The sequence below is a fragment of the Mus pahari genome, chromosome 18 (genome assembly GCF_900095145.1).
Source record: "Mus pahari chromosome 18, PAHARI_EIJ_v1.1, whole genome shotgun sequence".
NCBI lineage: Eukaryota > Metazoa > Chordata > Mammalia > Rodentia > Muridae > Mus > Mus pahari.
Genome location: NC_034607.1, coordinates 32,977,001 through 32,989,330, shown reverse-complemented (window position 1 = coordinate 32,989,330; position 12,330 = coordinate 32,977,001). Strand labels below are relative to the sequence as shown.

At 50.5% G+C, this 12,330-nt stretch overlaps 1 protein-coding gene across 7 annotated transcripts in view; it reads left to right on the top strand.

Moving 5' to 3' along the window:
* Positions 1 to 10,058, top strand: part of Mtcl1 (microtubule crosslinking factor 1) — a 113,890-nt gene extending 103,832 nt beyond the window's left edge. For 4 of the 7 annotated variants that reach the window (XM_021217993.2, XM_029531331.1, XM_029531333.1 and 1 more), the window contains 3 exons: positions 623 to 654; positions 2,784 to 4,323; positions 8,930 to 10,058. In XM_021217993.2, the coding sequence (XP_021073652.1) occupies positions 623 to 654; positions 2,784 to 4,323; positions 8,930 to 9,124 (1,767 nt within the window). In that variant the 3' untranslated portion in view covers positions 9,125 to 10,058. Of the gene's footprint in view, positions 1 to 622; positions 655 to 2,783; positions 4,324 to 6,512; positions 6,570 to 8,929 lie in introns of all 7 variants that reach the window. The other 3 variants (XM_029531336.1, XM_029531335.1, XM_029531334.1) reach the window with 1 other exon arrangement.
* The last annotated feature ends 2,272 nt before the right edge of the window (positions 10,059 to 12,330 follow it).

Genomic DNA, 12,330 nt, shown 5'->3' with positions numbered 1-12,330 from the left:
TCTCTCTCTCTCTCTCTCTCTCTCTCTCTCTCTCTCTCTCTCTCTCTCTCTCTCTCTCTCTCTCTCTGCTATTTTTCTCCTCTGGGTTGTAATTGAGAGTGCTTAAAAGCAAGCCGGGGTCCTAGCCCCAAGGATGCCACACCAACCTCCACGGCAAGATTTAGACTGGAGGATGTCAAGTTCCCAAATCTCTCCTCACTGTTACCCTCTGCTCCCACCCCGACACACACACACACACATACACACATATACACACACACACACACACCACAGACTTGCTCTGGATCAAGAGTTCTTTGAACTCCATGAAGTCGGGAGGTCTCCGCAGGAAGGCACGAAAGCCATTCATTCGCTCAACAAGCTCAGTCAGGTCCCTTGCTCAGGTACCTCCTCCTGCCAGGAAGAGGCTACAGAGGCTCCTCTACCTTCCCATGATGGCGTCGGATGCTGCTTTTACTGGTTGACTTCAAAGGGCTCAGGGCAGTGGCTTAGGCCTTGTCCTCCGTGAGCATTCCAAACCACATCTTAAGGGATCAGAGCAGAGCAAGTCACTTTAGCCCAGACAGGATTCCTAGGAAGTCAAGATTGACTGATTCCAGCAAGTATTTGTCTCCCTTGACAGGAAGAAGAAAGCCGCAAGGGCAATCTCCAAAGGTAAGTCAATGGATGGATTTTAAGTCGTTCATCTCGTAGACATGCTGTGTTTTTAGTGTTAGCAACAAAAAGGGCAACATATGCTTTCTTTTTGAGACAGGGTTTCTCTGTGTAGCCCCGGCTGTCCTGGAACTCACTTTGTAGACCAGACTGGCCTCAAACTCAGAAATCCACCTGCTTCTGCCTCCTGAGTGCTGGGATTAAAGGCCCAGCTGACATATGCTTTCTATGCTATGTCCAAAGGAGTGTTCGGAAATGCCAGCTATTAAACGATCCATGGAAAACTTTCCTTCTTGCGTAGTTCAGAAAGCCTCTCCGTCCACAACGCGTTGGACTTGCTCTACGTGGGCCTGTAGTTAGAGGCTTTCCTGAGGGGAATAGACTGGGTTGCCACCCTTCATGTTAGTGACACACCTGTTCCCTGCTCGTCGGTCTGAACTCCCTGCTTCTGCCTTTCTTCCTTATGTTGGTGGATACGGGAGCTCTCCGAGTTTGCTTTTCTTCCCTCTGTAGATTTTATTTCCATCGGGTGCTGCTTCTCTAGCAGTTTGCCGCTTTGAGCTTTATCCTTTATTGTCCGGTGAACTCGGAGACTCCAAAGGAGTGTCTCTATGTCAGCCCGTGCTGGCTGTGGTCCACACCACCATGCTAGGGCATGAATCTGCCCTTCTTCTCTGGTCTGCCCCGGGCAACGTCGAAGTCCACCTGTGGGTTTGGGCTCTGGTAGTAATTTGCATATGCCTCTTAATGATCTGTTCTGAGGGCCTGGGACTTCAGTGCTTCCGGCCTCAGTTTCCACATCCGTAAATAGGAGAGCTTTGGTTTCTCTGAAAGATACTGTTTTCTCTGGGTAGCTTACGTGTATGGGCACCCAGGGAATCAGTCACATCTGACACAGAGAAGCAGCACGCAGCTGTCACTCTGCTGCAATGTCCCCCGGCATCCACAGCGGCATACTATCTTTGTGTGGAAGGTGAAGGCGGAGGCTTTGAGCCCTCGCTTCTGACAGCCCAGGCCTCCCATCTTTCTGTTGCCTTTGTGCACTATGATCGTGATTTTAAATTTTACTTGCTGCTGTTGATTTCAGAAGTAGTCGACACACGGATCATAATCTCTAAACAGCATCAAAATGTCCAATGCAAAAACCACGAAGGTCCTGACCCCTTCCCCTGGCTGTGCACCCTCCGACTTCTAACAAGATGGCCGGTCCCGCCACACCCGCATCAGGAGGTGCTCAGACATGCTTCCAGTACACCCCAGTCTTGCTGTCTCTCCAACATGGCTGCTTCTAGGGTCCCTCCATTCTCTCTCCTCTCTGTGCTACTCCATCCAGCTCATCCCAGAGCCACGGAGCCCCCACCCATTGCTTCCGCTGGTGGTTCTGTGTAGACACCACCGAAACCACACACTTGTTCACCAGGTAGCCTCAGCCTGGGTTACTGTTAACAGGTTCTGTAGAGAAGCGGTCTGTGTGCTGGATCTGGGGTCACCTCTGGCATGGCTAGGACTGTGCTAGAACCCCAGGTATAAAGTCTCTCAGGTGAGGGGGAACTCATGAATCGCGATAGCGTCCACCTTGCCTTCCCACTCCGGCTGCAGTTGCAGAGAGATTCCAGGTCACGAAGCTTCTGTCACCTCAGGTGGCGGGTGGTACATCCAGGCCCCAGCCTTTGAGCATTTGTTTGCCCAGGTGGGTAGACCGGCTGCATGTATACCCCAGTCACCTCCTGACTTGTCCAGTAGGCCACCCACCACCTCTGTATTGGCAGATGGGCACATGGAAAGCATTCAACAAATTTAAGTCAGATTGAAACAGGCAGAGTTACAAAACGCCAGCAGTGAGGAAGACCACACTCGCGTTCATGCACATTGGCTACCAAAGTCCGGCCATGGCTTTGCCACTCTTGTCTTCCCCCTTTACCGTTGATCACGGATCTGAGCGAGTTTGTTGTCTATAGAGGACAGTAAAAGCACGGGCATTCATCGGGGGAGCGTATCAGCCACTCAGAGGATATCAAGTGACTGGCCCATGCTTTAAGAGTTAGGTAGAGGCAGGTACCACCATAGGTCTGTCTGGTGCAGAGCATGGCCCAGGAGCTGACACCTTTATTTTCTGTATCTTTCCCCAGGGCTGTGTCTGTGTCCTGTATGTCTGAGTTCCAGCGTCTGATGGACGTCTCTCCATTCCTGCCTGAGAAGGGGCTACCTTCCGCCAGCAGCAAGGAGGATGTCACTCCACCCCTGTCTCCCGACGACTTGAAGTACATCGAAGAATTCCATAGCAACGACTGGGATTACGCATCCCCCAGGGCTGAGGGCGATCGGCCTCCAGACCCCTGGGCAGACAGGACCGAGGTGGGGCGGGTGGGGCATGAGGCCACCACAGAGCCTTGTCCGGATCCCTCCTGGTACCTGACCACAAGTGTCACGATGACTACAGACACCATGACCAGCCCGGAGCACTGCCAGAAGCAGCCACTGCGGACCCATGTCCTTACTGAGCAGTCTGGGGTGCACGTGCTGCACAGCCCGCCTGCCATTCGCAGGGTTGACAGTATAGCAGCAGGCGGCGAGGGCAGGAGTCGAGCGGACCCCGAGGGCCCCTTTCCTATGAGCAGAGCAAGAGGGAACCTGGCAGATGCCAAGGGAGGTCATCCAGAACCTGTGCTCAATAGGTGGTCTTGCACGCCACCCAGACATCCCCGGGACTGTGTGGAGGGGTCTCTTTGCCCCCTTGACAGACCTATGTGCCCCTCCCTGGGCTTTGCCTCCCCTCTCAACAGCCTAGATATGTCCAAGAACATGAGCGATGACATGAAGGAGGTAGCTTTTTCTGTCAGGAATGCCATCTGCACCGGTCCTGCTGAGCCACATGTTAGGGATATGGCCTGCCAGACCAATGGGTCCAGGACAGCAGGGACACAGACCATCCAGACAATCAGTGTGGGCCTGCAGACTGAGGCCCTACGTGCCAGCGGCGTCACCAGCAGCCCCCATAAGTGTCTCACGCCAAAAGCCGGAGGTGGCACCACACCCGTGTCTTCTCCTTCCCGCAGCCTTAGGAGCAGACAGGTGGCCCCTGCCATTGAGAAGGTGCAGGCCAAGTTTGAACGCACCTGCTGCTCCCCAAAGTACGGTTCTCCCAAACTTCAGAGAAAGCCCCTCTCAAAAGCTGACCAGCCAAATATCAGGACCTCACCAGGCGTGCCCCAGAAAGGGTTCAGCGAGTCAGCCTGGGCCCGCTCCACCACCACGAGGGAGAGCCCTGTGCACACCACCATCAATGATGGCCTCTCCAGCCTCTTCAACATCATCGACCACAGTCCCGTCGGGGTGCGGGCTGGGAGCCGATCTCGGTCAGCAGAACCCCGACAGGAGCTGGGTCCAGGCCAGGAAACGGGCACCAGTTCCCGAGGAAGGTCGCCCAGCCCCCTAGGGGTAGGCTGTGAGACATTCAGGGAAGAGGGAGGAGAGAACACGCCAGTGAGACAGGACTTATCTGCGCCCCCTGGCTACACGCTCACTGAGAATGTGGCCCGGATCCTCAACAAAAAGTTGTTGGAGCATGCCTTAAAGGAGGAGAGGAAGCAAGCCGGCCATGGCTCCTCAGGTCTCACCAGCGACAGCCACACTGGAGAACCAGTGCCAGCCGAGCCAGGATCCATGGAGGTAAATTGGGTATCTGCTCCCTTCCCCCATCAGCTCTCTGCCTTAGGCTTCCCAGCACAGGGAGCCTGGAGTGGAGTCTGTGTAGCTAAGGACAGGAGTGGAGTGAAGGTGGAATGGAACAGGCAGAAAGATAAACCCAGAGACCCTTGTAAGCAAGTTTACTTTACCTGTCCCCAGAACAGTAAGGGTGTGTCTTGTTCAGGAATCATCCTCTGGTCAGACGAAAAATGACTCTTCTTGGTCTAGTGTATATTTGCTCTGTGTGTGTGTGATGTGGTGCAAGTGTAGAAACTGAGTAAGTGGAAACTGCATATGTGTGTGTGTGTGTGTGTCTGTCAGGATTTCTATACCCTGCCTTTCTTTATGTGTGGTTGCGTGAGGGGCATGTAACAGTGCATTTGGATAACACGGACTCAAAATTCTTTCATTGGGAACTACAAGAAGAGCGTTTGGATTCTCAGGCCACCTCAGTACAGATCAGCAGTTTGTAGATACGGTAGGGGAAACAAAAATGTGTGCCCTAATAGAACATGGTAATGGTGGCACAAATCTGTTAGCACTGGATTCTCCTGATACGGATGCCCACAGGTATTCTTGCATCGAAAGCTGAACAAACATACAACAAAACAAAAACCACAAACAAACAAGGACACTCACAGGCATGGTATTGCACTTTAGCCCTTGGGAGGCAGAGGAATGTGTAGATCTTTGAGTTCTAGGCTGTCCAAGGCTATGTCATGAGAACCTATCTGAGAGAGAGAGAGAGAGAGAGAGAGAGAGAGAGAGAGAGAGAGAGAGAGATCTCCCATGTCTTCAGTAACAGGACAGGAAGTGGCCTGATAATAACAGTGGTGACAGCCTCGAGGATTTATGCCTCCCTGTCACTGCAGTGCTGACAGAGTAGGTCTGACCAGTAAGAAGTCGCATGACTTCAAGTCCTAGGATCCCAGATGTCTGCATGGGTGAGAGCACCGTCCCCGGGTGACTTACCGCTTCCTTGCATGGCACCAGCCCTGGCTTCCTGATGACATGAGGAGAAAGCTCTATGTCCTTGTCTCCCTCAAACGCATGGCAGGGGAATGATTAGCTTCCCAGGCCAGCCTTCCAAGGAGTACTTAAGTCAAAATAGAGTTCAAACCAGAAGTAGGTCAAGCCAGTGTTGATTTTGACAGTTACCTAGAGAAACGGCAGTCCTCTGACCCACTCTTCCCAAAGTCTGAGTTGTCAGGACAGATTGGTTACACGTTCACAAGGATGGACATTGTAGGGTAGGAGTTCTCAAGTAGCAAACTGCGTCTCCTCTCATCTTGTGGCTTGGGAGGGTCTGGTCTGTTTGTATATGCCTACTTGAGTTTCTACTCGTATTAGAGATTTATTCGGGGCACAAAAGAACCTTTGTATTCTTGACAGTGAATGTTTAGAGCAACCTGCGAACATAGCGCAGAGGACATGGTTTCTCCCTCTTCTCTCAGATGCTTGCATGTTCTAGATGCCAGGAGAATCAGTCATTCCTGTTTGGATTGTCCCCCTCACAGTAGTCCTATCGGAAATCACCTTTCATCTCTTGGTGAATGTGTGCCAGGCCTGGTTTTCACGCCCAGATAAGCAAGAGTCGCCTGTGTTTTTCCTAGCCTGTGCCAAGCACCCTGTGTGGTATCCGTACTGGAATCTCATTATCTGAGAGACAGGAAATGTTTCTCCCCCTTGCCCTCCTCACCCCTCAAGTGACCCTGCCCAATCTCTCTCTAAAAGCTTGGCAGCAAGGCAGAGATGTGGGGAGAGAATGATGGGGCGTAGGTGGCACTCTCCCCTCCAGGAGCCTAATGTACCCTGGAGGGAAAGGTTGACCATGGGCAGCCGTAGCTTGTGGTGATCAGAACAAACCAGGCTGTGTAGCCAGCCCTGCTATTGTCCCCCCCCCTCCCTTTGCCACGGAAGTTCTGTCAGAGAGAGCTGGGAGGCCCCTGCCCGACAGCTCTGCTTCCTCCAGTGTGTTGACTCACAGCAGAAGACAGTCCTATGAGCTGAGCCACGACCTCCTTCTGCCTGGTCTCTGGTGAACACAGAGGCCACCACTCCCTCCTGGAGGCCATCATGGAGCCGGGGCTCTACTTCTAATGTTTTGTTTGAGACACTTTCCAACCAACTTGTTTTTTTTCTCTCTCTTCTTTCTCCGTCTGTCTGTCCAGAACCAAACTGTCTTACTAACTACCCCCTGGGGACTCTAGCCCTGCCTGCCTCACACTGTAAGTGCTTCGTCCCCGCCTCCACCCATCCACAGAGCTGTGTGTGTGGCTGATGTACTCGTAGTTGGCATCCGGTATTCATCCTCATCTGTGGACGTCCACTCTCACCCCCAAGGGACAGACGCTGAGCTTAGACACCCCACTTTGCCCACCTCCAGGGTGGACTATTTAGGATGTAGATTCTGCTAAAGTTTCTCCTCTTGTGCAGTTCAACAGAGAAGCACTGGCCAGGCGGGACCATCTTGGGTCTTGCCTATGGGAGTTTTTGGCTTTTACCCACCACTGCCTACTCGCATTTTGGTGATGCCGTGTGTTGGGGTATAGCCTGCACAATGTGCTGAGCCTTCTCTCTCTCTTGTTTTTTTTTTCAAACAAACGTGAATTAAGAGTAAACCCCAAACGTCTCTTGTCCTCCCAAGTAAGTCCATTGGTGAGAAAGTAAGTTCTTGGTAAATACAAGCCGAAAGAGTAGTAACAGACATTCCCGTTCCCGAGTGAGACCTATAAGAAAGTATACATTTTGGGAAGAGTCAAGGATGCAGTCACCTCCCGAGCTACATGAAGTTAATAAAAAAAGCAGAGCCCATGTTAATTAATCGAGGTGGCACACACCTTTATCTCAGCACCAGGAAGCAAGAGGCAGTAGATATCTAAGTGTGAGGCCAGCCTGCTCTACATAACAAATGTCTTGGGGGTAGACCTAGCTACCGTCAGATAAAAGGTGTGCCCCCATAGCAGCGGGGTGGTGGGGAGACCATTCCCACAAAGCCATCTTACTGGTTTCTGGATTACAGATGGCATCGCTTGTTTCTGTGTGCTGTTCTTATAAGGAAAATGTTCATTTCCTGGGTAGCATGGTTGCATGATTTTTCCTAAAAAAAAAAAAAAAAAAAAAAAAAAAACGATGCTAGTGAGGAGGGTGTGGTGGTCTCTGAGAACAGCTTGTTCCTGTTCGTCCTCAGCGGGAAGGGGAGCTGGCTAGCCCTGAAGCTCCACCAACACACAGCCTAGGGGCACACGTTCCCTCTGACAGTAGTTGGGGGGGGGGAGGGGGCACATGGATTCCGCAGACCGTCCCAACCTTCCTCCCGGCGCTATGAGATGACGTAATGAGACAGACACAGCAGCACCCTGACTTTGAGTGTGTCCATGTGGTAGCTATAAGCACATCCTGGCTGTCAGGGTACCATCAGCATACATGAATGGCCGAGGGAGGCCCCTCCCAGGTCAGATAAGCTGCCTGCCAAAACCAGGCATCTAATGGGATGATCTCAGTAATAATATTTCCTTTTTTGCTGACCCCTCAGGAATAAGGGAGAGAGAGACTCTGCCCCTTTACTCCATTGCTCTTGCAGAAACCCGAGGGTCCCTGGCTGCCCTCGGGTCATGCCACCCTCCCTGACCATCTCTGAGCATCATCTGCCACATTTTATCTTCCCCCAAGGGCCACCGCCCTTCCCCTGGACACAGCCTCTGCTCCTCCACCCCCACTGTTCCCAGTCTCATCATTCCCGGGTCTTTCATTGTTAGTCCCGTCGAACTCTGATAGTTTACCTCTTGACTTCTTGTGGGACCTTATCTACGACATCATCCATGATCCACCCTGCATGTGACCCAGCTTTCCACAATCCCTGATCCCTGGCATGCAGGCGAAGGACACATAACCCTACATTGCTTTTAAACAGGGAAGCAGTCACAGATGGCCCGATGTTGTGTGTCACGTGCGTGGTCAGCCCTTAGCTCGTTACAGTGACTGAAAGACAAGAGAGGCATAGCTCTAGTCGTAAGATCACCGCCACAGTGAGGAGTCATTAAAGAAATCTAGACCTCAATTAAAATTTCTGAATTCAACGGGTTTTCCTCCACAACTTGTGGGAGTTTGTTTAGCCTGCTGCCAGTCAGCTTGGAATACACAGAGTTTCTGGTTGAATTCCGTTGTTAATACGGCTGGATGTAGCCCTAGGTCACTGTGGACCTCAGTAGCCTGAGATTCCCTTGAAACCAGCTCAGTAGCTGAAAGGATCCTTCAAGAGGCTCGGGGATGAGCCAAGGACAAGGTGTCCCCAGTTGTTACTTCATCTTCTCTGTGTTCCAGCCCCGTTCTGGAGATGGCCTACAAAACAGCCCTGTGTCACCGTGTTGCCATGTTCTGTCACATCGTAACAGGTCACATCACTAATCATTCATATGGAGTGTTTAACCTATCATTTTACGTTACTCCATGCATGCGGTTAATCATTCAGATGCCGAAGCTGCCTGGCTTGTTCATGTGACTTCAGTGTGTTTGGAGTGTGTTGGGGCTGTGGCCCACATGACACTGCAGGTCTGAGTAACACTATTTCCCTCTCTCGGCTCTGAAGGAACTGCCTTGTTCTGCGCTCGCGCCCTCCCTAGAGCCCTGCTTTTCCAGGCCAGAGAGACCAGCAAACCGCCGCCTTCCATCCCGTTGGGCCCCACCTTCCCCCACTGCCTCACAGTCTCAGTCACCCGGACACCCGATGTCCACGGAGGAACACGGTGAGGAGGACCCACCAGAGGAGAAGCCACACCCGTGACAGGATAGCAAGCTTGCGTGGATGACCGCCCGGAAGAGTTCACTGTAATTTGCATAACCAGGCCATCACCGCCATCAGCCAACCTCCACCCCAAAGGAAAGCTGTAGATCCTTTCTCAAGGTCCAAGGATGCTTTTAAAAACATACGGCTACTGAATGTTCAACCTGGTAAACTGAGATGTTTCGGGAATGAAACAGTCAATGTGCCTGTAATCATTTTTTCATAGCTCAGAAAACTATTTTTTGTCTCCCATCTTTTTTACACATGATATATTAAACAAAAAAAGGTAAATAAGGTATAAGTAGATTTAAAGAGTTTTAAAATGTACATTTTAAGAGATTCCGAGCACCCTTGTTCTCAGTTCTGCCTGCCTGTTGAATTTGCACTGTTCTGTTCTGGTTGAGTTCGGAGTGTTCTAAGTTAAATTTTATTTTGTCCAGTCTTAATTTTTCGGGAGTCTTTCTTAATGCTTTGGACTGTCTTAACTCAGTGAACTTTTTGTAGCGAAAAGGCCGAGAGGCCAGAAGACGAGAGTGTCTGTCATCTGGAAGGATGTAGGCCCACATTACTTAAGACTCTGCGTGACCCATCTGCCCAGCCTGACCGCACGTCCTCGGGCACCTGTACATACACTGCTCTGTCCCCGCCCTCGCCTGCGTGTGCGTCGGTCCGGTCCACTGTAACTTGTTGTGAAGTTCCTTGTACCGTATGTACTGTTGCCGTTGGTCTCTTGTACCAGTGAGACAACAGCGCCATTTTTTTTTAATTATTGTTAAAACATTAACTGACGGTGTACAAATCTCACTTGACATTTTTCTTGTTTAAGGAAAAGCACTACCAAAAAAAAAAAAATCATAAGGAGGCCAAACGGAGACAGACGAAGGTGCCTCAGGTCTGCCTGAGACCACGGTGACATGGAAATAAAGTCCTTATGAGAAAGCAACAAGGTTTCGGTGTCACCATTTATTGCTGGCTCCTTCCTCCCCCTTGTCTTCTTCAGCTCTAAATGGAAAGCGTCTCTGGGTTTTCCGGTAGAGGACAGAGTGCAGGGGACTTAAGGGACACAGCGCTAGGCATGACTCTATCTCTGGGAAGTTGTGTGTTGTGGGTGTGTTGTCTCAGTGTGTTGGTGTTGTGGGTGGGGTTCCAAAGACACTGTGGAGGAGCACAGCACTGTTTTGAAAGGCCAGAGCTTCTGGCGTTCATGTTTCATTAACCCAACCGTTCCCTTCTTTTCCAGATGAGGTAATAAGGCCTCTTCCCAGGATTGTGTAGTTCCTCCTTAAATGGCCTCAGGACAAGTGTCAGTGAGGAGATGAGCAGTTGCAGCCCTGATGCTGATGTCACATTGGTAGGGACTTAAGCTGTGCGGACACTGTGGAAGACGCCCTAACATTCCTTTATGCATCCAACAGTTACTATGTAGTCAACTATTCCCAACGGAGCTTTTGAGATGAAATAAGACTCATATAGATACTTTTCACAGCAGTGTTACATGTAACAGTCAAAAATAGAAACAGCATACATGGCTACCCACAAAGGAGTGGAGAAACAAAATGTGCATACACTGTAGACTATTAGCTAGCAGCAAGAAAAAAGGATGTTGTGGTACTCTCTTCAATGTGGGTGAACCTTGAAGACCTAATATATGAGATATATCAGTCATAAATAACTATGATTTCCACTCCTGTGACATTTACTAACCCAGTCATTCGTAGAGATAAATTGAAGTAGTGGTGACCAGGAGTTGAAGGCAGGAGAGAAGGGAGTTGGCATGAGATGGTAGCAGAGCTTCAGTTTAGCATGAAGATCCCGGAAGTGTCAGTCGTGGCTGTCCCACATAGAGAGACACTTGATGCCACCGAATTAACACTTTAAAAGGGCTAGCACAGGAAAGCTCTTGGACATTTTACCACAATCAAACCTTTTTAATGCAGAAAATAAAAATGTTCACATAGCCACGCTAGATAAAGCCACAAAGAACTTCTCAGCAGATCCGGTGTGAGGGAGCTGGGGTCTGGCGCCATTGCAGTTCCTAGCGTGTTTGAAGCTTTGGGCTCAGTCCCTAGTCTTAGAGACAGAAAGCACTGCTGACAGGTGCAGACCAGCACAGCGGGAGCCAGCAAGGAGGGGTTGAGACCCTCACAGCATGAGTTGGAACTGCTGTCTCCCAGTCTGTCCTCTGTAGCCTTACTCTGAGACAAGCCTCCTTCCTAGGTATTGGTGCTGATGGTGCTCATCCCCTTGTTAGTTTGGGAGTCCTAGAGAAAGACATTCTCACCAAGGTTTCGTCAAACTCGATGCTCCTTATCGCTTTGGAATAAGTCACATCATGGTGTTGTTCCAAAGCCACCTGAGCCAATCCTGGTGATAGGCTGGCCCAGCAAAGGATTTGGAGCTGTTAGAATTGGGGAAAGAGAATGCCAGGAAGACAGCATGGGCTTTGAGTTGCTACAGGACACCCCAAAGTTACAGGAACAAGATCTGGTCACCAGAAAATGGGTTGGACGAGGTAAACTTCCCAATTGGTGCAGACAGTGTAAGCATCATTCCAGTGTGAATGGCAGAGAGATTTAATACGAACAGCCCCATCAAGTAGCTGGTTAGTTCATGAACAAAGCCATCTGGAACCTCCAGATCCTTATGTCTATCATGGACTCACTCAGACTTTAAAAGGCAAGACTGTAGGATGAAATCATTTACCACCGGTCAGTCCAAATGGGTGCTGAGGCAGTTCTGTGGGTTTGGGGTCCGCTGTGAAGGCAGAGCAGCTGTCTGCAGGGAAGGGCCCAAGAGAAGCGTCTCCATCAGTTACTATTCAAGCACCAGCTGCTCTCCTGGCCTAAAGAACGACGTGGCAGATTCCCAAGACCCAGGAAACAAGACTCACCCACCAGCATGCCCTGCCCAGTGGGGGACGGCAGCTCCAGCAGCGTGGAGACCTCAGCAAACCACAGTGGATGGCTGTATACCTGTTCCAGGAGGTAACATGCTATGTTAAGGTTTTCAGTGTTATGTATCTAGTTGGGTTTTTTTGTTGTGTTTTTTTTTGTTTGTTTTGTTTTTGTTTGTTTGTGTGTGGGGGTTTTTTTGGGTTTTTTTTTTTTTTTTTTTTTTTTTGGTTTTTCAAGACAGGGTTTCTCTGTGTAGCCCTGGCTGTCCTGGAACTCACTCTGTAGACCAGGCTGGCCTCGAACTCAGAAATC